Source organism: Larimichthys crocea, chromosome XIII, assembly GCF_000972845.2.
Source record: "Larimichthys crocea isolate SSNF chromosome XIII, L_crocea_2.0, whole genome shotgun sequence".
NCBI lineage: Eukaryota > Metazoa > Chordata > Actinopteri > Sciaenidae > Larimichthys > Larimichthys crocea.
Genome location: NC_040023.1, coordinates 4,421,613 through 4,442,181, shown reverse-complemented (window position 1 = coordinate 4,442,181; position 20,569 = coordinate 4,421,613). Strand labels below are relative to the sequence as shown.

The following is a 20,569-nucleotide window of genomic DNA, read 5'->3' as shown; positions in this document are numbered from 1 at the left end:
CCCCTGCTACGCTCCGCACGGTTTTGTAGTTGCCACATCTTCTGCTCGGGTCAGAAAGGCCTTGGTTTGTGCAGTCACTGAAGTGAAGAGGAAGAGATGGAGGGGAGGGCAGAAGGGAACAGGGTGGTGGTGGATTGGAGGAGGAGGAGGAGGAGGAGGAGGAGGGGTAGGATTCTGAATCAGCGTTCTGCTCCTGTCACTCCCTCTGGGGTTCCTCCATCAGGTCACGTCCCAAAAATAGCAACGGGCGCTGTTTCAAGTGCAAAACCGCCGGCTTCGGGGCTGCAGCCAGCCTGCGAGTGTGAGATTTCTATGGGAATAGTTGGCCACCTTCCAATGAGTGCTTTTTTTTTTTTTTCTCCCTCCCTCCCTTCCTCCCCCCCCTCCCTCCTCCTCCCTCCCTCCCTCCCTCCCATTTTTTTTCCCTCCTCCGATGTGACTGGCAGATGAGCTTGCATTTCTGAGCGAGCACATGGGCTCCACGTGAGTGGCCAGTGTGTAAACATTCACCTTCCCACAAACATAATCATCGCCGGGCTGCCTTCCTACCTTCTTTGCCTGCCTTGGCTGTCTTTTGTGTCACAGCCAGCGAGGCTCAATAACAACACCACATGGCACCCAGAGCCTGTGCCCAGCACCAATTATTTCAACTGCCTCCTGAGATGACTTTCTTGAAAATATTTATTTATTTTTTTCTCTCTCTCTCTCTTTACCCCCACCACTTTCTCTTTGCGAGCCACACAAATCGAGTTGCCAAGATGGATCATTATCAGCGTTACACGAGTGATGTGGACTATTTTATTTTATTTTTTTAAAGGGTGGAAAGAGAAGTCGTTGCACCTGAACGCGTGTTTCGTTGGTACCATATTCGGGCTGGCACTGTCGTACGAGAGAGTAACAGACACACCCCAGTGAAGGCAAAGATTGCTGTAACGCACCAGTGACCATTTAGGTCTCCACTCACTTAATTTGACTTTGACATGACTCTGAAATAAAACGCTCTCAACCCCTTCATTCAAGTGTGTGTGTGTGTGTGTGCGCGGGAAAGAACCTGAATAGGATCCACTCTCCCTCCCCGCAAAAAAAGCATCAGATTTTCTCCCAACGTTTTCGAGTCTGAGCTAAACCGGGCTTTATTTACTCACACCAACACACACTCATTCGCCTTTTGATATCTTGTTTTTCCCACTTAATTTCTCAATTACTTCATCATAACCCCATCTGACCCATCCTGTTATAAACTGATGAAATGTTAGTCGATTTGAAGTTAATGAATTAGGTGTTTAAAAACACATAAACCATTAAGAAATGGAGTCAAATATTGGATTGGACTCTCTTCATTAACCCAGACGTCGCTCCTCTTGTTCCAGGATCTGTCGGGCTCCATCGACGACCTGCCCACCGGTACAGAGGGGGCCCTGAGCCCGGGCGTCAGCACCTCAGGGGTGTCCAGCAGTCAGGGCGAGCAGAGCAACCCCGCCCAGTCGCCCTTCTCTCCGCACACTTCGCCTCACCTGCCAGGCATACGCGGGCCCTCGCCATCGCCCGTGGGTTCTCCTGCTAGCGTCACCCCCTCTCGCACCGGACCTCTGTCCCCTGCTGCTGTGCCAGGTAAAGACAGTATTTTCACAGCGGTATCAGAAGTACAACGTGCAACTGAAGTGCATTACCAAACACGTCTCCATGTTCTTTTGTCATTTGTGTTAGACCTAGTTACTTTTCTTAAGAACTTTATACCCGCTCATTTTCCTTATAGAGTCGGATGCTGTGTGAAACATCCTGTAAACAAACCGGGCAAAGATTTAGAGTTTTAATTTACACTCGCTCACTCACAAACACTTGCCAGATGGGAACGTTTTCTCCTAACGTGGTGCTAGTAAACCATGCAGGCGCCAAAAGAAACGGAAGTTACGCCGCCACTAACAACTCACGGTGGAGAACATTTGAACAGGCAGCAGACAGGACATGTTGTAGTTTTTTTATTTGATTTGATTGGCTTCGCGTCATTTGATAGTAAAAAAAAAAAGGTTAAGGTTAATGCCCTTGTATTGTTGCTGCCCTGCAGGTAATCAGATGCCTCCCCGGCCACCCAGCGTCCAGTCGGACAGCATCATGCACTCTTCCATGAACCAGTCAGCCATGGGCCAGGACAGGGGTGAGTGTTGATACGTGCTTCGAGAACAGGACAAGCTCAAAATCGAGGTTTCTCACCCCTCCCTCAGCTCAGTGGCCAACATTGAGCTGAAGAATGTGTGCCAAGTACCTCAGCAGCTTTTTAGGTGTGATTGTTTGCATTCGTTGTTCGTTCCTTCCTTCCTGTAAACACTCCTCCAGGCTGTATCTTTAAATACGAATGTGCTTGTAGTCTATTTGCCGGGTCAAATGAGAGTAAGAGCAGAAAGATGTGCTGTACTGCTGAGTGTGTGTGCTTGTGAGGAAGTAAAGAGCTAGGTGCTTCACGCAGGGTCATAAAGTGTTATGTAACTATGTGTTTGAGCACACTCAGAGTGATATTTAGGTGTTTTTACGAATGAAGAATAGCGTATCTGATGATGTTCCCTCCCGATCCGCTCTTTTTAGTGTACATGCGAAACCCTCAGATGCCCCCTTACGGGTCCCCTGGACAACCTGGCTCCGCCTTATCTCCGCGCCAGTCTTCGGGAGGCCAGATACATAGCGGCATGGGACCTTATCCCCAGAACAACTCCATGGGAAACTACGGGCCTCAGGGTGGCCAGTACGGTCCACAAGGTGAGGCCTCAGGGCAGAAGTGTAAGTGGTGCTGATTTTTCAAAAGCTTTTTTCTACACTGGTTTAACAAAATAGTAACGGCGAGAGGAGAGAGCACAGCGTTGAGTGGTGCACTCTGCTCCCCGTCGTATCATTTTCAAATCCTCCAAATATTGTGAATGAGTTTACAGTTGTCATCCTGCGGCCATCACAGTTTCACAGATAACCCAGATTTTCTTTTAAAAAAAGGCTTTGAAGTTTCCTCTCACTTCATATATTTATGAAATTATATCACCTCACTTTGAAGTCTCAGATGGTTTCTGTGGGCTTTGAAGAAGTTCTGCTATGAGTCATAGCAGTGGAGCAGCGAGGGCCAGATAAAGCCCGCTTCATCAGGCTACTTGTCAGAACAGGCAGCACAGGAGTAAATTTAGAGCCAGACTGCTGGAACTCTTTATCTCAGCAGGGAGAGATGAGTAGAAGTCCTTAGACTCAAACACCAGTAGGGTGATATTTAGTTGTAGCAGCCTAAACTCAAAGTATCTCATATGTGACCCTTCCAGGTTATCCCAGGCAGCCCGGCTACACGGGGATGCCCAACGCCAACTACCCAAGCGGTCCCGGCATGAGCGGGACCATGAACCCCATGCCCGGTCAGGGCAGCGGGGCTCCGTACGGTAGCATCCCACCCGGCAGGATAGGCCCGGGGCAGATGGGTGCTCGGCCCTACGGCCCTGCCATGGCCTCAAACATGGCTGGCATGCCTCCTCAGGTGGCGTCCGGGATGTGTCCTCCTCCAGGCATGAACAGGAAGGACGGCGGCCCCTCCATGCACCACGGACCTACAAACTCCATACACAACAGGTGGGTGCTTGCAGCTTTGCAGGGGAAGGTACGACTCATTAAATTAAGACTGAAGAAGTCTGTGTGTCCTTAGCTTATATGTGCTGCTTGCACGATCATGAAAAATGATTGGTTCTTCCCACGTGCAAGCCGGTCTGTGTTTTGGTGCCTCAGTGTGCTGCAGAGTAGATGGCAGTAGACCAAACACTTAATCTATGAGAGAAAAGGAAAAAAAGTAGAGAGAATGAGAGAGCAGGAGATGATTCTCTGACATCAGTGAATCACAATCTTTCCCCAGCGAGGATGCCAATTCAGCCTACAGAGAGGCACTTGTGGGCTTGGCGGTAGCTAGAATCATATGACGTAAATTGATTTCCTACAGAATAAGCTGAAACCAGCAAACGCAGGATGAAGAAAACGCATAGATTTGTTACAGAATCAAACATATAAGCATGAAAAATAGAAAGTTTGTGTTGATAATGTTGCTTTTTGAGCTAGTCTTCTCTCAAGTCTTCTTTCTAACCAAGCATTTATTTATTTTTTCTATTAGGCCACCTGGCTACCCGAACATGTCCCCAGGCATGATGGGATCAGGCTCTCCATACGGCCCTGGCATGAACAGCATGCACGGTATGATGAACCAGGGAGGACCAGGGCCGTACCCGATGGCAGCAAATATGGCCAACAACACCCCTGGTGAGTAAAAGCTGCACAGACGCAGACGATCATGTGGTTGTGGTACCATTGTGGGGCCTGGAAGTTTTGTCATCAAAGGGGTATAACAGATTGGTAATCTTTTATTTTTCACCCTCCTCTTTTTACCCAGGAATGGCTCCCAGTACGGAGTTTGGCATGGAAAAAATGAACCCTGCCCAGAAGATGAACAACAAAGTGGAGGGCACTCCCAAGCCTGAATCCAAAAAGGTAGAAGTTCTGAATCCACGCCACGAAATTCGTGTTTTCTCTTTCTAAGCTTCTCCTTCCATCTCATGATTTCTTCTCTCTTCATACGTCCTGCAGAAGTCGAGCTCCTCTACCATCACCAACGAGAAGATCACCCGTCTGTACGAGCTTGGTCCCGAGCCAGAGAGGAAGATGTGGGTGGATCGATACCTGGCGTTCGCCGAGGAGAAGGCCATGGGTATGAACAACCTGCCCGCAGTCGGACGCAAGCCTCTCGATCTCTTCAGACTCTACATCTCCGTCAAAGAGATCGGCGGCCTGACCCAGGTACGCCTGTATACTCGGAATAAAAACAAGCAGGGCACTGCAAGTCCTGCAAATCTGTTGTGTGTGCAGTTCTCTGAGCCTCCTCCTTCCTCTCATCGCCCACCAGGTGAACAAGAACAAGAAGTGGAGGGAGCTGGCCACCAACCTGAATGTGGGCACGTCGAGCAGCGCAGCCAGTTCGCTCAAGAAACAGTACATCCAGTGTTTGTACGCCTTCGAGTGCAAGATCGAGCGCGGCGAGGACCCGCCTCCGGACTTCTTCAACACGGACACCAAAAAGAACCAGCCCAAGATCCAACCTCCCAGCCCAGGTCAGCGCCAGCACCCTCTCCTCCTCCACCTCATCACTATGTCTCCCCCCTCCCACCTCTGATTTAAATCACACCAGTATCCGTTGATTGAAATCTTATTTCATTTTCCCTTTCTCCCTGGGGTGCAGTGTGGTTTCCATGCAATTCATCACATCCTCCTTGCTCTATTTGCCCCGCATCATCTGCCCTATAAACTAGTATATTTTATTGTATCCCATTAATTGCAGTGTTAAAAGCCGATCTTAGACCGTCGTTTGTCATCTCCTTATGGGGCTGCCATCCTCCATAAATCACTGCGATTTTGGCGTATATTGGATGAGCTGTAAATGACGCCGGTGTAGCTGTAAGTCACCGCAGTGCGCCGCATCCTCTGGACAGTTCCACGCACACATCTCTCAGGGGGGGGAACTCCTTGGCATTTGCACAGGACATGACGGAAAGACTTGTCCTTTCAGACTCCCCCCTCCGTTGGTTTTCGTACGAACAGTGACGCCACCGGCATGCCAAATCTTTCAATGAACTCTTGAATGTTGGGTAAAAAGTCAGTGTGTAAACTGGCAGTCAGTCAGAGGTTAAAGGGAGGGGGCGGGCGAGGGTGGTCTCGGGGACGATGTGTCGCCTGAAAGCTGTTTGTTTTGGAGGGACTCTGGTTTTAGCTGCCAGGAGCCACAACCACACCAGGAGCAGCGACCACGTGTTGCTTCCGTCTGGCCAAGACCCAGGCTGTCAGACATGGGGCACTGAGTCAGCGCCGGAGTGTTGTTACAGGAGACATCAGGGTGCTTGTCAGCTGGCATCAGCCCTCTAGTTAGTACGAAGAAGAGATGGGGGGGAAAAGGGGGCGAGTGGTGGTGCAGGGGGACGTGGGGCGGGAGGTGATTTGGCGATAGCAGTGCCCCATCAGTGGCGTGTCCTCGCTGCCTGGTGCCTGGCCCAGGGCTACAGAGGCAAGGCAACACTCCCTGGAGATTAGTACTGAGCCAGAAATGATGAATGGGGGGAAAGAGGCTTGAATGTGTGTGTGTGTGTGTGTGTATGTGTGCGTAAAAAAAATCACGCGATTCTCTCTCACTCTCCCTCACTCTCTCTCTTTGACTCTTTCTACCCATGCTATTTTTTTCCATACTCACGAGATCCTCCCCCCTCCTCCCCTCTCCCTCCCTTCATCTTTAGTAGAAGGGAAATCCCTGCCCACAGGGAGGAGGAGGGGGGGAGGGAGGGAGGGAGGTGGAGGCGGTTAATGTGTGTGTGTGTGTGTGTATGTGTGAGAGCTAGAGAGGCGAGAGGGTGATGTGAGAAAATGTGAATAAATGCGACCTGCCAGTGACCCCGGTGTTATGTGTGTGTGTCTATATGTGTGTGTGTGCCAGTTTAATGAATGGGAACCCGTGAGTCATCAGACTGGCGTGCTAATAGTGAGAAGTCCTGAGCTGAAGTTAAGGATGAGCGCTACTATGTCACACACACACACACACACACACACACACACACACACACACACTACACAAACAAACAATCACTCACTCTCACGCGCACATACACAACTTGTCTCCTGTCTCTGCAGGTCAGGCAGCAATCTGTCAGAGTCAAGGTTTAGATCATTGTTTCCTGGTGACTCCAAGCGCCGGCAGTGGTTGAGGAGGGGAGGAGGGTGTGTGTGTGTGTGTGTGTGTGTGTGTATGTGGGGGGGGGGGGGGTTGGCATGCTGTGATGAGCTGGAAGATTCAACATTTTTCGCTGGCTGTGCACTCAAAAGCCAGTCAGCTTGACACAAACTGTGTTCCTCTGTGCAGCGCTCAGGAATTTCTTAATGGGATTTAGGATTGCCAAAAGCAGCATGTGTTCCTAAAAGCCCCCAGCAGTGCTCAGCCTCTCCACAAGACTATCCCGCTTCACTATCAGCTATCAACTCTCGCCTTTATTCCCGGAGTGAAGAGAGGAGCAGGAGGAGCAGGAGGAGGAGGAGGGCCGGGGATGTGCTTTGTGGAAATAAAATAAAATATGTTTTAACAAAGCTGAGCACTTTTATTGTCGTTTCCCTGTTACTCACCGTGTACACCCTTGTTTTACAGCTGGTTCTGGATCCCTGCAAGGACCCCAGACTCCTCAGTCCACCAGTAGTTCGATGGCAGAGGGGGGAGACCTGAAGCCTCCCACCCCAGCCTCCACCCCGCATACGCAAATGCCTCCGATGCCTGGCGTCAGGTACAAGTTAGAAGCCACAATATCATGTTTCTATGATGTTAACAGTATCAGGAGTCATCACAATAAAATGAAACCGATCCCTCTGGAGAAACTGGATCATTGCGTCAGGAAATAGAAAAAGGAAAACAACAAACAGGAGATATGCTTTAACTTCTGTAAATGGTAGATCATGTTAAGATACACATAGAGCTAACCAGCTTGTTTAAAGTGTAAAGACATTTGAAATGTATAATATAATACACCAACACAAACATTTTTTCTATTTCACTAACAAGCTTCTTGTCGTCCTCATAGGAGTAGCGTTAATCTGCAGGACCCCTTTGCTGATGGTGGCGACCCAGCGTTTTCCAGAAGGAACGCCATGACTCCCAACTCGCAGGGCTACCAGCCTGGGATGGGCGGCCCAGAGATGATGGGTCGAATGGGTCCCTACGAGTCCAACAAGGACCCTTTCGGTGGCATGAGGAAAGGTGAGCAACAGCCAAACTGGCAAATTGAGATGCTGCAGGAAGTTGTCTTAGAGCTGCTGAGGCTAATGATGGTCTGTGTATTTTTTGTATTTTAAAGCTGGAGAGCAGTTCATGCAACCAGGCCCCAACAGTGGAATGGGAGAACAGTATAACCGAGCCCCACCAGGCCCTATGGCGAACATGCAGATGGGTCAGAGACAACAGTACCCTTACGGATATGACCGAAGGTAAACATACTGCATTGTTCGCCACATGGTCAGCATGATTTTCAAATATATCTGCAAAGATTCAAGCCTGTACTCCTCCCATGTCCTCTTGCATATCCGGTTAAGTCAAACCAACTCATGACTGTTGTTTGTTGGGTTTTACAGACAGGAGCCAGGCATGGGCCCCGATGGCAGTATGGGACCAGGAGCTCCTCAGCCAAACATGATGCCTTCTGGAGCCGACACAGGGATGTACTCGCCGAGCCGCCCTCCACCGCAGCAACGGTCAGTGTACCATTGAGTGCTGAGATTAGAAACAAGAAAGAGAGTGGAGAGGCTGTTTTACGGCATTTTGCCAGCAGCAAAGTGTTGTTCTACAACTGTTTGTGTATTTAGTGTAAAGAAGAAAATGTGAAATGTAATGGTGTGAACTTTTGTTATTGTTTTCAGGCACGACTCCTATACCAATCAGTTCCCTGGCCAAGGAGCTCCCCCTGGTGGCCCATACCCAAATCAACAGCCAGGAATGTATCCACAGCAGCAGCCTGTAAGAACATTTTGTTCGGCCTTTGCACCGCTCTCACTGCATCTTAATTCCTCTCTGTTTAACATTTCCTTAATTCAAGTTACATGTTTGCCATCTATGTATTAAAGACAAACTTTCCTATCTGTATTCATGAGATGCAAACATCGATTCTTCTTAAAATAACAGTATAAAGATACTCACCTATAATGCCGAATGTCTTCTGACAGAACTACAAGCGTCCTGTAGATGGAGGGTATGGTCCTCCAGCCAAGCGCCATGAGGGAGAAATGTACAACGTCCCCTACAGTGGTCAGCAGCAACCAGGACCTCAGCCCTCTGGGCCCCAGGGCCAACAGGACATGTACAACCAGTATAATGCATACCCTGGAGGGGATCGCAGACCACCAGGCCCACAGAACCAGTTCCCTTTCCCCTTTGGCCGGGAGCGAGGACCGTCAACTGCAGGCCCCAACTCCCAGTCTCCAATGCCTCCTCAGATGATGGCAAGCCCTATGCCTTCAGGTCCGGATGGCCCCCAGGCCCCAATGTGGCAAGGCCGCAATGAGATGGGCTACCCCAACTATCCCAACCGACAGGGACCTCCTGTACCAGGTCAGGGCCCCGGCTACCACGGGATGAACCGCTCAGAGGAGATGATGTCATCAGACCAACGCATGAACCACGAGGGTCAATGGCCCAGCCATGTCAACCAGCGGCAGCCGCCATTTGGCCCCGGTGGTTCTGGACCTCCCATGACCAGACCCCTGCCATCCACCTATCAGACTTCCCAGAACCACATTCCTCAGGTGTCGAGCCCGGCGCCCATGCCCCGGCCTATGGAAAGCAGGACGTCACCCAGCAAGTCACCCTACATGCATCCGGGCATCAAGGTGCAGAAAGCTGGGCCCCCAGTACCCGCCTCCCACATTGGTCAAGCTCCTGTGCAGCAACCCATGATCAGGCGAGATGTGGCCTTCCCTCCTGGCTCCGTGGAGGCCTCCCAACCCCACCTCAAGCCCCGCAGGCGGCTTACGATGAAAGACATTGGTACATAACTGTTCTTTTATTCCTTGCAACCTAAGTAATTAGGAGATTAATGCCAATCCCCGTGGTAAAGATCGTTGAGCCTTTACTGTCACTGATCATGATCAATTTGGCTCGTATTCAGTCTGTTTTTTGGCTTTTACAGGCACTCCTGAGGCTTGGAGAGTCATGATGTCACTAAAGTCAGGCTTACTAGCTGAAAGCACCTGGGCCTTGGACACCATTAACATTTTACTGTATGACGACAATAGCATTTCTACTTTTAACTTGTGCCAGGTAAGCCACGTCTGTTAAATTTGCATCAAACTAACCATATCATGCCACATGGGATGAGTTTATAGGATTGTTTTGGTGACTTTCTTCCTGTTATCTTTCTCAGCTGCCTGGTTTCCTGGAGCTGGTGGTGGAGTACTTCAGACGCTGCCTCATTGAGATCTTTGACATCTTGAAAGAGTACGAAGTAGGCGATCCCGGCCAGCGCACCCTCATAGACCCCAACGCTGCTGAGGACTCTGATGATGAAATTCCCATGCCTGAGGGCGAGGGCATGGACTTGGACGAGGACGACGAAGAGGATGAGGAGGTAGAGGAAACGAAGCCCAATCCTGACGCTTCCTCACTGGTCCAGGTGAAGCAGGAGGAGGAGAGCTCACAGAAACACAAGTCTTCAGAGGATGAGGAAGAGGAGAAGGAAAGGGAGTCTTCTATCAAGGAACCCAATACCTCTACCTCAGGGTCTGCCCAGGACCCCAACCTCCACTCGGAAAAGCCCAGGCAGGCTAGCAAGTTTGATAAACTCCCCATCAAGGTGGTGAGGAAGAAGAATCCCTTCCTGGTGAACCATTCGTCCAAGCTTGGGCAGCGACAGTGCTTTGATAGCGGCCTGATACACTGGAGCATCGGTGGTGGTGACACTACCGAACACATCCAGACCCACTTTGAGAGCCGGATGGACCTTCTCAAGCAGCGGAAACGCACACCAACAGCCACTGAGAGCCGCAAGAAGGTCCAGGTGACTGAGACTGTGAAGGATAACCCAGAGAAGTCAAAGTCCAATGGGGACGACAAGCCTCGGCAGCAGCAGCCCCAGTCTTCTGAACCTCAGAAGTCTCCAGCGGAGAAGACCCCTCCACCTCTTCCCATTGGTGCACCCGTCACTGCCACCATCGATGACGTACTATCTGCCCGCCCGGGGTCGGTCACAGAGGAAGTGGTTCGCGGAGGTGCCGAAGAGCAGAAAGAGAACGGCAAGTACCTCTTCAGCATCAACCCCGAAATCCAGAGCAGACGCAACATCAAGATCCTGGAGGACGAGCCTCACAGCAAGGACGAAACGCCGCTCAGCACTCTGTCGGACTGGCAGGACTCGTTAGCCCGACGCTGCATCTGCGTTTCCAACATAGTGCGAAGCCTCTCCTTCATTCCAGGGAACGACCTGGAGATGTCGAAACACCCAGGGCTCCTGCTGCTGTTGGGCCGCCTGGTGCTGCTCCACCACAGGCACCCTGAACGCAAACAGGCGCCAGTCACCTACGAGAAGGAGGAAGAGGAAGACGAAGGCGTGAGCTGCGAGAGAGACGAGTGGTGGTGGGACTGCCTCGAGGTGTTAAGGGAGAACTGCCTGGTCACTCTGGCGAACATCTCAGGCCAGCTGGACCTTTCTATCTACCCGGAGAGTATATGCCTGCCGCTGCTGGATGGCCTGCTCCACTGGGCCGTCTGTCCCTCGGCAGAGGCCCTGGACCCCTTCCCCACGCTGGGGCCACATGGCTCACTTTCCCCTCAGAGACTGGTCCTCGAGACCCTCAGCAAGCTCAGCATCCAGGACAACAACGTCGACCTCATTCTGGCAACGCCACCGTTCAGCCGCTTGGAGAAGCTGTACGGCTCGCTGGTGCGCTTGGTCGGTGAACGCAAGGTGGCCGTTTGCCGGGAAATGGCGGTCGTCCTGTTGGCCAACTTGGCCCAGGGTGACAGCCTAGCGGCGCGGGCTATCGCTGTGCAGAAAGGCAGCGTGGGTAACCTGCTGGGCTTCCTGGAGGACAGCCTAGCTGCCACACAGTACCAGCAGAGCCAGAGCTCCCTGTTACAAATGCAGGGCGCACCTCAGTTTGAGCCCACCAGTGTGGACATGATGCGGCGGGCGGCCCGGGCTCTGCACGCCCTGGCTAAGGTGGATGAAAACCACTCGGAGTTCACTTTGTACGAGTCGCGGCTACTGGACATCTCAGTGTCCCCACTTATGAACTCTCTGGTGTCCCAAGTGATCTGTGATGTACTGTTTCTGATTGGCCAGTCATGACAGCCGTGGGGAGGTTTCAGCTCTGCCTCTTTCCGTTCCCAGTCACCCCGACCCTCTCCTTTTTTTTTTTGTATGCGTGTGCGTGTCTGTTGCGTGTGAGTGAAAAAGAGCAAAACTGACTGTCCTTTTTTTTTTTTTTTTTTTTTTTTTTTTTTTTTTTTTTTTTTAATTTATGCAAAATCACCTCGGATTCCACTGTCTTTCTACCCCCCTGCTTCTCACTAAAAAGGAAGGAATATCATGAAGTAGCTGTTGGATTTTAAAAACACGTCTGAAATGGAAAGATACTGACAAAAAGAAGAGCAGATTGGGACCCAGGCATTTGGACATGAGTGTGGCGCTGCCCTTGCGGAAGAAGAAGAAAAAAAAAAAAAGGACTTGTTTTTTAATGAAAAGAAAAATCTCCAGAAAAAAGAAGAAACTGTAACCAAAGTTGCTGTCTCGTTTACAGTGAGTTTGGGGGATACGTGTGCTCGCTTTCTCCCTCCTCTCGGGGGGAGGGGGGTTTCGGCAGGGGGAAGAGGGCACAGACTAAACAATATTATGGTTCATGTTTGGAGGCTTCATTGACTTCACGGACTGTGGTGTGGTATAATTGCTGTAACTTTGGATGCTATATACTCAGCCCCACAGGAACCACATTATTGGCTGTGAACAGACATCTGTCATGGGAGGCCTGTGCAGTAGATTGTAGGACTTTTTTCTGTACTGTACACCTTAAAAACTGTAAACATACTGTAATAATACTGTTTCACACTGAGATACGCTGGCTTGGCAGCAAACTGTAGTTTTTAAAACAGTTTTAGTTAATGTCGAGAGAGAAACGGCTTTCCCCCCAAAGTATGGTGAACCTACAACACCCCGACCTCTTCTCTTTGTCCCTTGATTGTATGACTTGACCCTTATATTAAAAAGTCACCTCTTTAGGACTGGTCCTCAACTCTAGATGCAGTCCAAGCTGCAGTGTATATATGATGTTGTACATTACACTTCTCTCTCTCTCTCTCTTTCTCAACTTCTGTTGCTCTTCACCATTTTTAATCTTTGACGATTACAAGTTTCCCCTCGCATCAAGTACGCCATGTGATTACTTGACGCCCACCACCAACCACCAACCACCGACCACCGCCATCCTCTCCGTTACTTAGGCGCCTCACCCTGCTCGTATCGCGCTCCAAGGGGGTGTTTAGCTGCTGTCCAACGCCACCCCCGTCCCCAACAACAAACAACAACAACAACAACAACAAACTTCAAGTTTCAGTTTGTCTCCGGTCTGGGTGTAGAGAATATAACAAAAATCATGTCTGCGGTTCCATTTGAGCTCATTCATAAATGACAAACTAGACCTTGATGAAGAAACCATTTTAATTTTGTTTATTTTGTTTATTTTGTTTTGTTTTTTTCCAGTGATGCGGATTCTGCATATTTGTATTTCAGATGATGTAGCTAAAAACTTGATGTAAATTCCTCTTTTTTCCTTTTTTTTGGCTTAATGAATATCATTTATTCAGTATGAAATCTTTATACTATATGTTCCACGTGTTAAGAATAAATGTACATTAAATCTTCGTAAGACGTTTGCTGTGGATTTATTTATTATTCCCCACATCTACACGGTTTGAGCCAGCAGTTCATCGAAGTCCTGAATTTTTCATTTGGCTCCTACTTCACCTGCGCAGAGACAATCTGATACGTCTGAAGCGGCACACTGTGTGTTCTGCTGGTGCTTTTTGATATTTACACATGGATGCGGAGGACGTCGCTTATCGAATGCATAGCCATGTTTTCCATCCATGCATTGATTGACATCTAAGCACAGCGCTGCGCGGGCTGTCCTTGTCCCGGGATCACACGTGTTGATATTTACATATATTTACATTAGTGTGAGAATTTGAGCAGGCATTCTGCGTGACGCATACGAATAACGCATCTGTGATATTTTCAAAGGAGCTTCACGTTTACGAGCAACCAGTTTGTGAGAGTTTGGATAAACTTTTACCGTTAACGCAACCGATATGGTTGCGTTAACGGTAAAAGTTTATCCAAACTCTCATCAGTAAAACAAACTAGAAGTCTGACATGCTCGTGGTGAGCCAGTGTTAATTTTAGAGGCACGAAATTACCCAAAAAAAAAACAACCCCAGCATCAATTTTGATTTCCTCTCAGTAGACGGCATAATAAAGCTGTGAAATATTTATTTCCACTGTAGTCCTCGAGACAAAATAGCATCCATAAAAAAACAGAACACCAGTCAGCGCGAGCTAAATGTGGCAAGCGAGTAAATTTTCAAAGACGTACAGCCATCTCTTGATGTGGTTAAGCTTCATTTATTCAGGAAGTCTCATTGAGATCAAGATCTCTTTCACAAAAACAGAGACATGAAGACAAAGTAATCCAAAGTAAAGTCCTCGCTTCCTTTCCACAACACGCACTTGCTTAAATGCATTAAAGCACACACATGGATCACCTGGGAAAGATCTCAGGGCTTATTCATGTACTACAGTTAGAAATATATATTTATATAGCGCATTTTCATGTAGAAAAAGCAGCTCAAAGAGCTTTACATCAAGAGAAAACTGACAAAATTAGAAGATCCAATAAGGCCAGGAGTTTATCGCAATATTAGCTGCACTGTGAGGCTGTGCTTTGAGCAAACATACTGATGTTTAGCAGGTATAATCTTCCAAGTTTTCTAATTAGAACTAAACGCACAGTACAGCTGTGGCTCATGGGAATGTCAAATTATGACCTCATGGTGGCACAAGTTTGGGTTTTTAGAAATTGACTACGCTATCTTCTATAACCACTTAATGCTTATCAGGGTCCCAAAGAGGGCTGGATCCTATCCCAGCTGGCGTTGGGCAGGAGTTCAGACGCACCCTGGACAAGTTGCCAGTTCATCACAGTGCCAGCAATACATCTAGTATTTATAATATTTCACTCAGAGTCACAAATGTCATAGTGGCAGTAAAGGAACATTTGGAGGGTCAGCAGATTTATTCGGATACATCCTCTGAGGATGTTTCAGTGTGGACGTGGTAAGTGGAAGTGGTAAGCCATGCTGCTAGTGTATATAGTAACAGATAATAACAGATTCTAAGTAAAAGTCCAGCTAAAATTGTAAGTTGAAGGATTTTAGTTGGAGTTTTAAAAGGCCTGTGTTGATGAGGCTCTTTGAAGCTGCACATGTGTTTTATTACGTTACCAGTACCAAACACTGGCTTTAAGTTCACGTACATGTCCTCTCAGTAGTGGTGTGTTTTTATTGCCTGTCCCATTGTGCTCTCTAGAGGACATTTGGTGGTAATGGCACAGCGGTACAGGTCATTTTAGAGGGAAAGAGTTACGGCCACGCAGTTTGAAGAATTATTACACTGGAACCACTCAGTGAATTATTTCACGAGGAGGTAGCCAGACACTTTGCATATTGAGGTTGTAAGAAGAAGTAGTCTCTGTGCAGGCACTCAGAAGATATTTTTTAAAGTATTTGAGCACATAGACAAAAAAATAGGCAGATTTTTGGACAATTTGATGTTTTAGTGGTAAACTGCTAAAAAAGAGAGAGATCTGTGGACCTAGTTATGAATATTCTTCCACAGCATGCTGTGAAAAACCATCCAGCACATCTGCAGCAGCATCCTGACACATCTGTCCATCCAGTACCCCACATCCATACTAAAAAGAGAGTCTAAGCTCCAGGTGGGTTACATTTCATTCGCACCGGCACCTGAAGCTCGCCGAGGCCTAAAGACATCTGTCACAGATATTTGGAGAAGCCATGACAAACAATCACGGCAGCCAGCAGTAAGCACACGCTGCCAAAGAGGAGATTCTTGATCCGTTGTAATTGCATCAACAAAGCACCTAACAAATCTTTAAGAACCATCCCTCCATCTCCTCTCTCATGTAGATTTGCTTCCCACATACTGACAGCATTGATCAGGAGGATGTTGTGTAAGAGAGTCACAGGAATGCTGTCGATATCCATATATCTAATATTGATTTGAGTATAAGTCGGTGATTGTTGAGATTTGCCTTGATAGGTGCCAAAATGAGTCTTGCTTCACAGTAAATTTAAAGCAACAGAGCTCTGTATAGAATATACAAACAGCATTGTGTACTGCATGATTAAAGGTTTATTTACGTACATTTAGTCTTTATTTGTAGCCAATATATTTGCATATTTCATCCGACACATCAGCTGGCTCCTCTTTCTACTCTGAAAGCATGGTGCCCTCATCTGGTCAGAACAGCAAAGTACAGCAAGTAATATTGTCATGTGATGTGGTATGATTGTCAAAGCACCTAGAAGACCATAGTTTGTAATCTGTTCCCGTCAAAGAAGCAGTAAGAGCTTTTAAAATGTCATGGTCAATCTCAGCTGTTAAACCTAATGTGAGCTACATTTAGATGTGGCAAGGGTTGAACCAAACAGACACCATATTCTAGACTTTGCAACATTAAATAAGATTTGAAATCACTTTGATGGTACATGACAAATACCAAGTGTCTGATTCCCACATTGCAGCCTGTACACCTCTACCACTTTGGGCTGTCTGTATGGTCACCCATGGAAGTATGAAACTCTTTACAGCATCAAGTCACACACCAACTATTTCACTGATTTTGGTAAACTAAAGCATTTTTTGTAATGTGCTGCTGATTAAGCCACTAATATGCAAGCTCACACATGACTGATGCAGGAGAAGTAAATTGAAATGTTGATTATACAAAGACCTCTTTAGAAGAAACCAAAGGACAGTGCAGAATTTGTAAATTTGACTTCTGCAGTGACGTGTAACTTCAAAAGTTTTGGGATACAATATAATCACTGTTGCAGTCCGGTGCTCAAATATAGCAGTCCTTACAAGAGCACTGCATTTGTAGATGGTACCAGCATTAAATGCCTTCTGCAGTTTTGGCTCATGTTTAACTTTCAGCATTGATTAAGCAGAAGTAACTCTTGAATTTTGCTGCTCCAGCTTACATTCAGTAAGACAATTTTGGTTCCCTTGCAGCACCTCTTTTTAGACACTAGAGGGCGCCAAGCATACATTGCACATACCAGTACCACACAGCTAGAATGTAAAGATAGAAAGACAAACAATATTTAAGTGTCAGACTTTATTTATGAAATACCAGTTCTTCATGAGGTCTCTGCTGCACCTAGGGGAAAACCACACATTAGAAACCAGGTGTAAAGCACGCACACCACGAGAAATACTACAATACTCACCTGCTACTTTCCTGAATGTGGTTTTATCCTCTTCCATGTGCTCTGGGGATGAACACTCTGGGCCTGTGGCTGGAGAGACACACTCTGCTGTGAAGAAGCCGTGTAGGTCTGCTGAGGCTTCCTGACGTTCAAGCTCTGCTGTGAAGGAGCCGTGTAGGTCTGCTGAGGCTTCCTGACGCTCAAGCTCGGCTGTGAAGGAGCCGTGTAGGTCTGCTGAGGCTTCCTGATACTCACTTGCTTCTCATCAGCAGGTTCTTTCAGTCGTCTAATACTAAAGCCACCAAAGCGTTGGGGGATGTTGTGGGTTCTGGTTGGGGCAAACTTCTTAGGAGGTGCTCCCGCTTGGCTGCTCCCAGAGCCAGGGAGGTTACCAGGAACTCCCTGGGCTGAGTTTCTGCTGTTCCAGGATGCTTGGAAAGAGCTCGTACTGCTTGGGATCTGCTCAGTGGAGGTGTAGCTGGGTTTGGAGCTCAACCTCTGAAGACTGCGTGGCTGGAAGCCAAGGCGAGAGTTTTGTTGTTCGGACGTGGAAGTAGACTTGTAGCTTTCTTTGCCAGTCACAGGAAACAGTTTGCTTCCGTACGGGTTTCCAGCCTCAGTCTGGCTGGGATTATTTCTGATCCTTTCGTTTTGAGGAGATGAGAAACGAGAAGGTTTAGACGCTTTAGCGCCACGACTCAATGACACTTTTCTAGCACGGGCTGTGGCTGATGTTTTAACCTGTACGGGGCTTTTCTGTTGATCGGGAGAAACTGGGTTAAACAGGCTAGAGGACGTCCTAGGAGAAGCTCTTTGTCCATAGTAGGCTTGAGTTTCAGCAGCACTGGGAACCTTCTGTGCTACCTGGTGGGAGGCCAATTTGCTTTTGCTAGAAGGGATCTGAACAGATGCAGAACTGCTGGATGGATACTTGCGAGCACGAGGTGTACCCTGCAGAATTGGCCAAGTACTCTTCTTGCTGATATCAGTAAGGTCACTCTGCTTCTTGTTGTACTGACTCACAGAACTTCCACTAGCAACGGCAGTGGAAAGGCCAGTGAACTTTCTCTTTGGCACCTCTTGTGCCTTAACCGGTCGCGAGTTCGGTTTTGACAGCAAGCTGCTCTGCACTAACTTGACTGAAGGGTGGCCGCTTTGAGCCGGCTGTGAAAGAGTTTGTGTATAGCCACGGTTAGAAAGTCCCTGGCTATGACTACTGCTAACTGCAGTGTCTGTGTTGAAGCTACTGCTCTGGGCTTGTCTGAGTTGATTCTGGGGATATCTGCCACCAAATCTTTTTAGTCCACTATCCTGTTGCGAGAAGCCAACATATCTGTTGCCGCTTTGTCTCTGGGAGCTCTGAGCTGCAAGAGAAAACACAACAACAGTGTGAACCCACAGGTAGAAAAATCAGCATTGAAATGACAGGGATGCATTTGTATTCTGCTCACCTTCGGCAGCCCATAAACAGCGTACATGCTCTGCTTGAACTAAGCACATCAGCAAGATCCTGCATTAAAAAAAACAAAGACATCAAGGTCAGAAGAAATGGGACAGACTACACATTCAAAATAGCTGCAGAACCTACCCCAAATGAACTCCACAATCCATATCTTTGAGCCAAACCACATAGCCTGTGAACACAACAGCCGGACAACTGCGTTGAGGCTACTTGCTCTGCATGTGCCTACACCAGAGGTGGCATTTATTGCAGCCTGCGTCCAATCACTGCTTAATGAAGTGACTGTCCACAGGTGCCTGCTGTTGTGATTTCAGGGTGACTTTGAGGGGAAGTGTCCTGTTGATTTTTCCTCTCCTCTGTCACCTTTGAACCGTCGGCTTTATTTAGTAGAACAAGAGGGAGAGCACATGTTCACACGTTTAGCAGAAGTTAACAGCTCTTGCCTTGCTTTTGTTACGCTGAGATTCCAAGCCTGCCCTTGAGAAAGATCATGTTAGCCTTTGATGGCCTTGTTAATATTATTAATGATGCCTCCTCTGCCCCCCCTGACGCTGAATAGACCCAGAGCAGTAATGATGCAGTCGACCCTAACCGTGACAAACAACACATCAAGAACAGCGAGACTCCACCGTCTGTTTGCAGATTATAAATCACACACTCGCAACGCAAACGCCACAAATCTCTACATCATAACTTCTGAATTCTTTGTTTCTATCTCTCTCGGGTGCGAGCAAAGCGAGATACATTATGTCATACTTTCACGTGAGTGTGATATCATCAGCTCCCCCCCCCGTGTCTGTTTGACTGATCTGAGACCATGTGGGACGCTCCACGTGAAGATGAACTCTTACACTGTCACACACACACACACACATGGAGGACACACTTCCTGTTAATCTGGCAGGTGTGAATCTTCATCCCAGACTGTGCTTGGTCAATAGTGTTCATTAATGACAGTCCCCTGCTGCCAGAAGAAGCAGGATGCAAAGTTTGCACGACAAGTGGACGACAAATGAATCTGTCCTACTTTCCTAAGTCCTTCTTATGACCACATTTATTAAACTGTACAATCTTATTTTTCATCTTTTCCAGGCACTTGAGTGTACGAGCCCGAGCTGCGATTTGCAAATTTCCTCCCCCCCGCCGTAGAAAAGGAGTGACACCTCGCGTGCGATGACCAGATGAGTGTGGTGGCTTAGATCAAAAGACACAATTTCCTGTCAAAGGAAATAGCGCAGAGGAATTTTTTTTAGGAACAGTTTCCTCCTTTCTAAATTCTTTCCATTAGTCTTATCAACAGTCATATGAGTGAGAAGGAGGTGAAAAGACCTCCGTTTGAATCAGCAAAAACATTCCTGATAACACAGACATTATGCCACATTTGTGCCAGCTTTAAAACAAAACATGGAAGGGTGACATGAATCAAAATGAGATCTATTCATCAGAGTAGGCGACTCCTTTCTCCTTGCGGGTGATCTCTCTCAGTTTGATTCATATTCTGCATGCATCGCGTCTCATATTTTCTGCCTTAATCTTGATCTCCGCAGCTCGGAGTGCTGCTCTAACAAAGGAAATGTTCGATCTGCAGGCTCCTGACCTGTGGACGAGTGGAAGACACGCTCATTTAAATAGTGGACCCTGACTCAGTGTAAAGGTTACACTGTGTCCTCTCTGCTCGCGAGCTTTCTGTGCACCAAGATAAATTTGTATCTGTGTGCGCAGGGCCACAAAAGGGGGGAGTGATATATATATATTTTTTTTTAAAAAGGCAAACACCATCGTCATCTACTTTATGTGCAAAGCTTTGCAGAACGTAGGGGCATTAGTGAGGAGGGTCAGTAACACAGTCACCTCAGCCACCTGAATATGCTGAATCTGATCTTTCTATTTTTGCCTTCTGTCCACACCAAGACTTTAATTCTTATACACTACTATCATCTGAAAAACTATGCAGCTACTGCGTATATCTATGATAAAAATATTACAAACTCGCTTTTTTGTAGTAAATGGGACTTGCACAAGGG

General features: G+C 47.8%; 2 protein-coding genes across 6 annotated transcripts in view; one reads left to right on the top strand and one right to left on the bottom strand.

Moving 5' to 3' along the window:
- arid1ab (AT-rich interactive domain 1Ab) overlaps positions 1-13,446 on the top strand; it is a 50,159-nt gene extending 36,713 nt beyond the window's left edge. For 3 of the 4 annotated variants that reach the window (XM_027287303.1, XM_027287302.1, XM_027287301.1), the window contains 16 exons: positions 1,371-1,611; positions 2,066-2,155; positions 2,581-2,772; positions 3,294-3,594; positions 4,124-4,269; positions 4,400-4,497; positions 4,594-4,803; positions 4,910-5,114; positions 7,187-7,319; positions 7,614-7,789; positions 7,887-8,016; positions 8,161-8,280; positions 8,446-8,542; positions 8,749-9,568; positions 9,711-9,841; positions 9,945-13,446. In XM_027287303.1, the coding sequence (XP_027143104.1) occupies positions 1,371-1,611; positions 2,066-2,155; positions 2,581-2,772; positions 3,294-3,594; positions 4,124-4,269; positions 4,400-4,497; positions 4,594-4,803; positions 4,910-5,114; positions 7,187-7,319; positions 7,614-7,789; positions 7,887-8,016; positions 8,161-8,280; positions 8,446-8,542; positions 8,749-9,568; positions 9,711-9,841; positions 9,945-11,867 (5,013 nt within the window). In that variant the 3' untranslated portion in view covers positions 11,868-13,446. The remainder of the gene's footprint in view (positions 1-1,370; positions 1,612-2,065; positions 2,156-2,580; positions 2,773-3,293; positions 3,595-4,123; positions 4,270-4,399; positions 4,498-4,593; positions 4,804-4,909; positions 5,115-7,186; positions 7,320-7,613; positions 7,790-7,886; positions 8,017-8,160; positions 8,281-8,445; positions 8,543-8,748; positions 9,569-9,710; positions 9,842-9,944) is intronic. The other variant, XM_019258440.2, reaches the window with a different exon arrangement.
- Positions 13,447-16,977: 3,531 nt separating this feature from the next.
- On the bottom strand, positions 16,978-18,797 carry LOC104926084 (uncharacterized). Of its 2 annotated transcripts, none has more exons than XM_010739860.3 (4): positions 18,672-18,797; positions 18,535-18,593; positions 17,105-18,447; positions 16,978-17,034 (listed from the first exon to the last, which is right to left on the bottom strand). In XM_010739860.3, exons 1-3 carry the CDS (start codon positions 18,692-18,694, stop codon positions 17,108-17,110), a joined length of 1,422 nt encoding a protein of 473 aa, XP_010738162.3. In that variant the 5' UTR covers positions 18,695-18,797; the 3' UTR covers positions 16,978-17,034; positions 17,105-17,107. The 2 variants fall into 2 exon arrangements, with proteins under 2 accessions (XP_010738162.3, XP_027141847.1); XM_027286046.1 differs by having other exon boundaries at positions 16,978-17,028.
- Positions 18,798-20,569: the final 1,772 nt, after the last annotated feature.

Excerpts from the sequence above, each read along its gene's own strand:
- LOC104926084 (XM_010739860.3), bottom strand. The coding sequence starts at position 18,694 with ATGGATTGTGGAGTTCATTTGGG. Across the intron at positions 18,594-18,671 it reads GATTGTGGAGTTCATTTGGG|GATCTTGCTGATGTGCTTAG; the intron begins GTAGGTTCTGCA and ends TTTTTAATGCAG. Across the intron at positions 18,448-18,534 it reads CTGTTTATGGGCTGCCGAAG|CTCAGAGCTCCCAGAGACAA; the intron begins GTGAGCAGAATA and ends TTTCTCTTGCAG.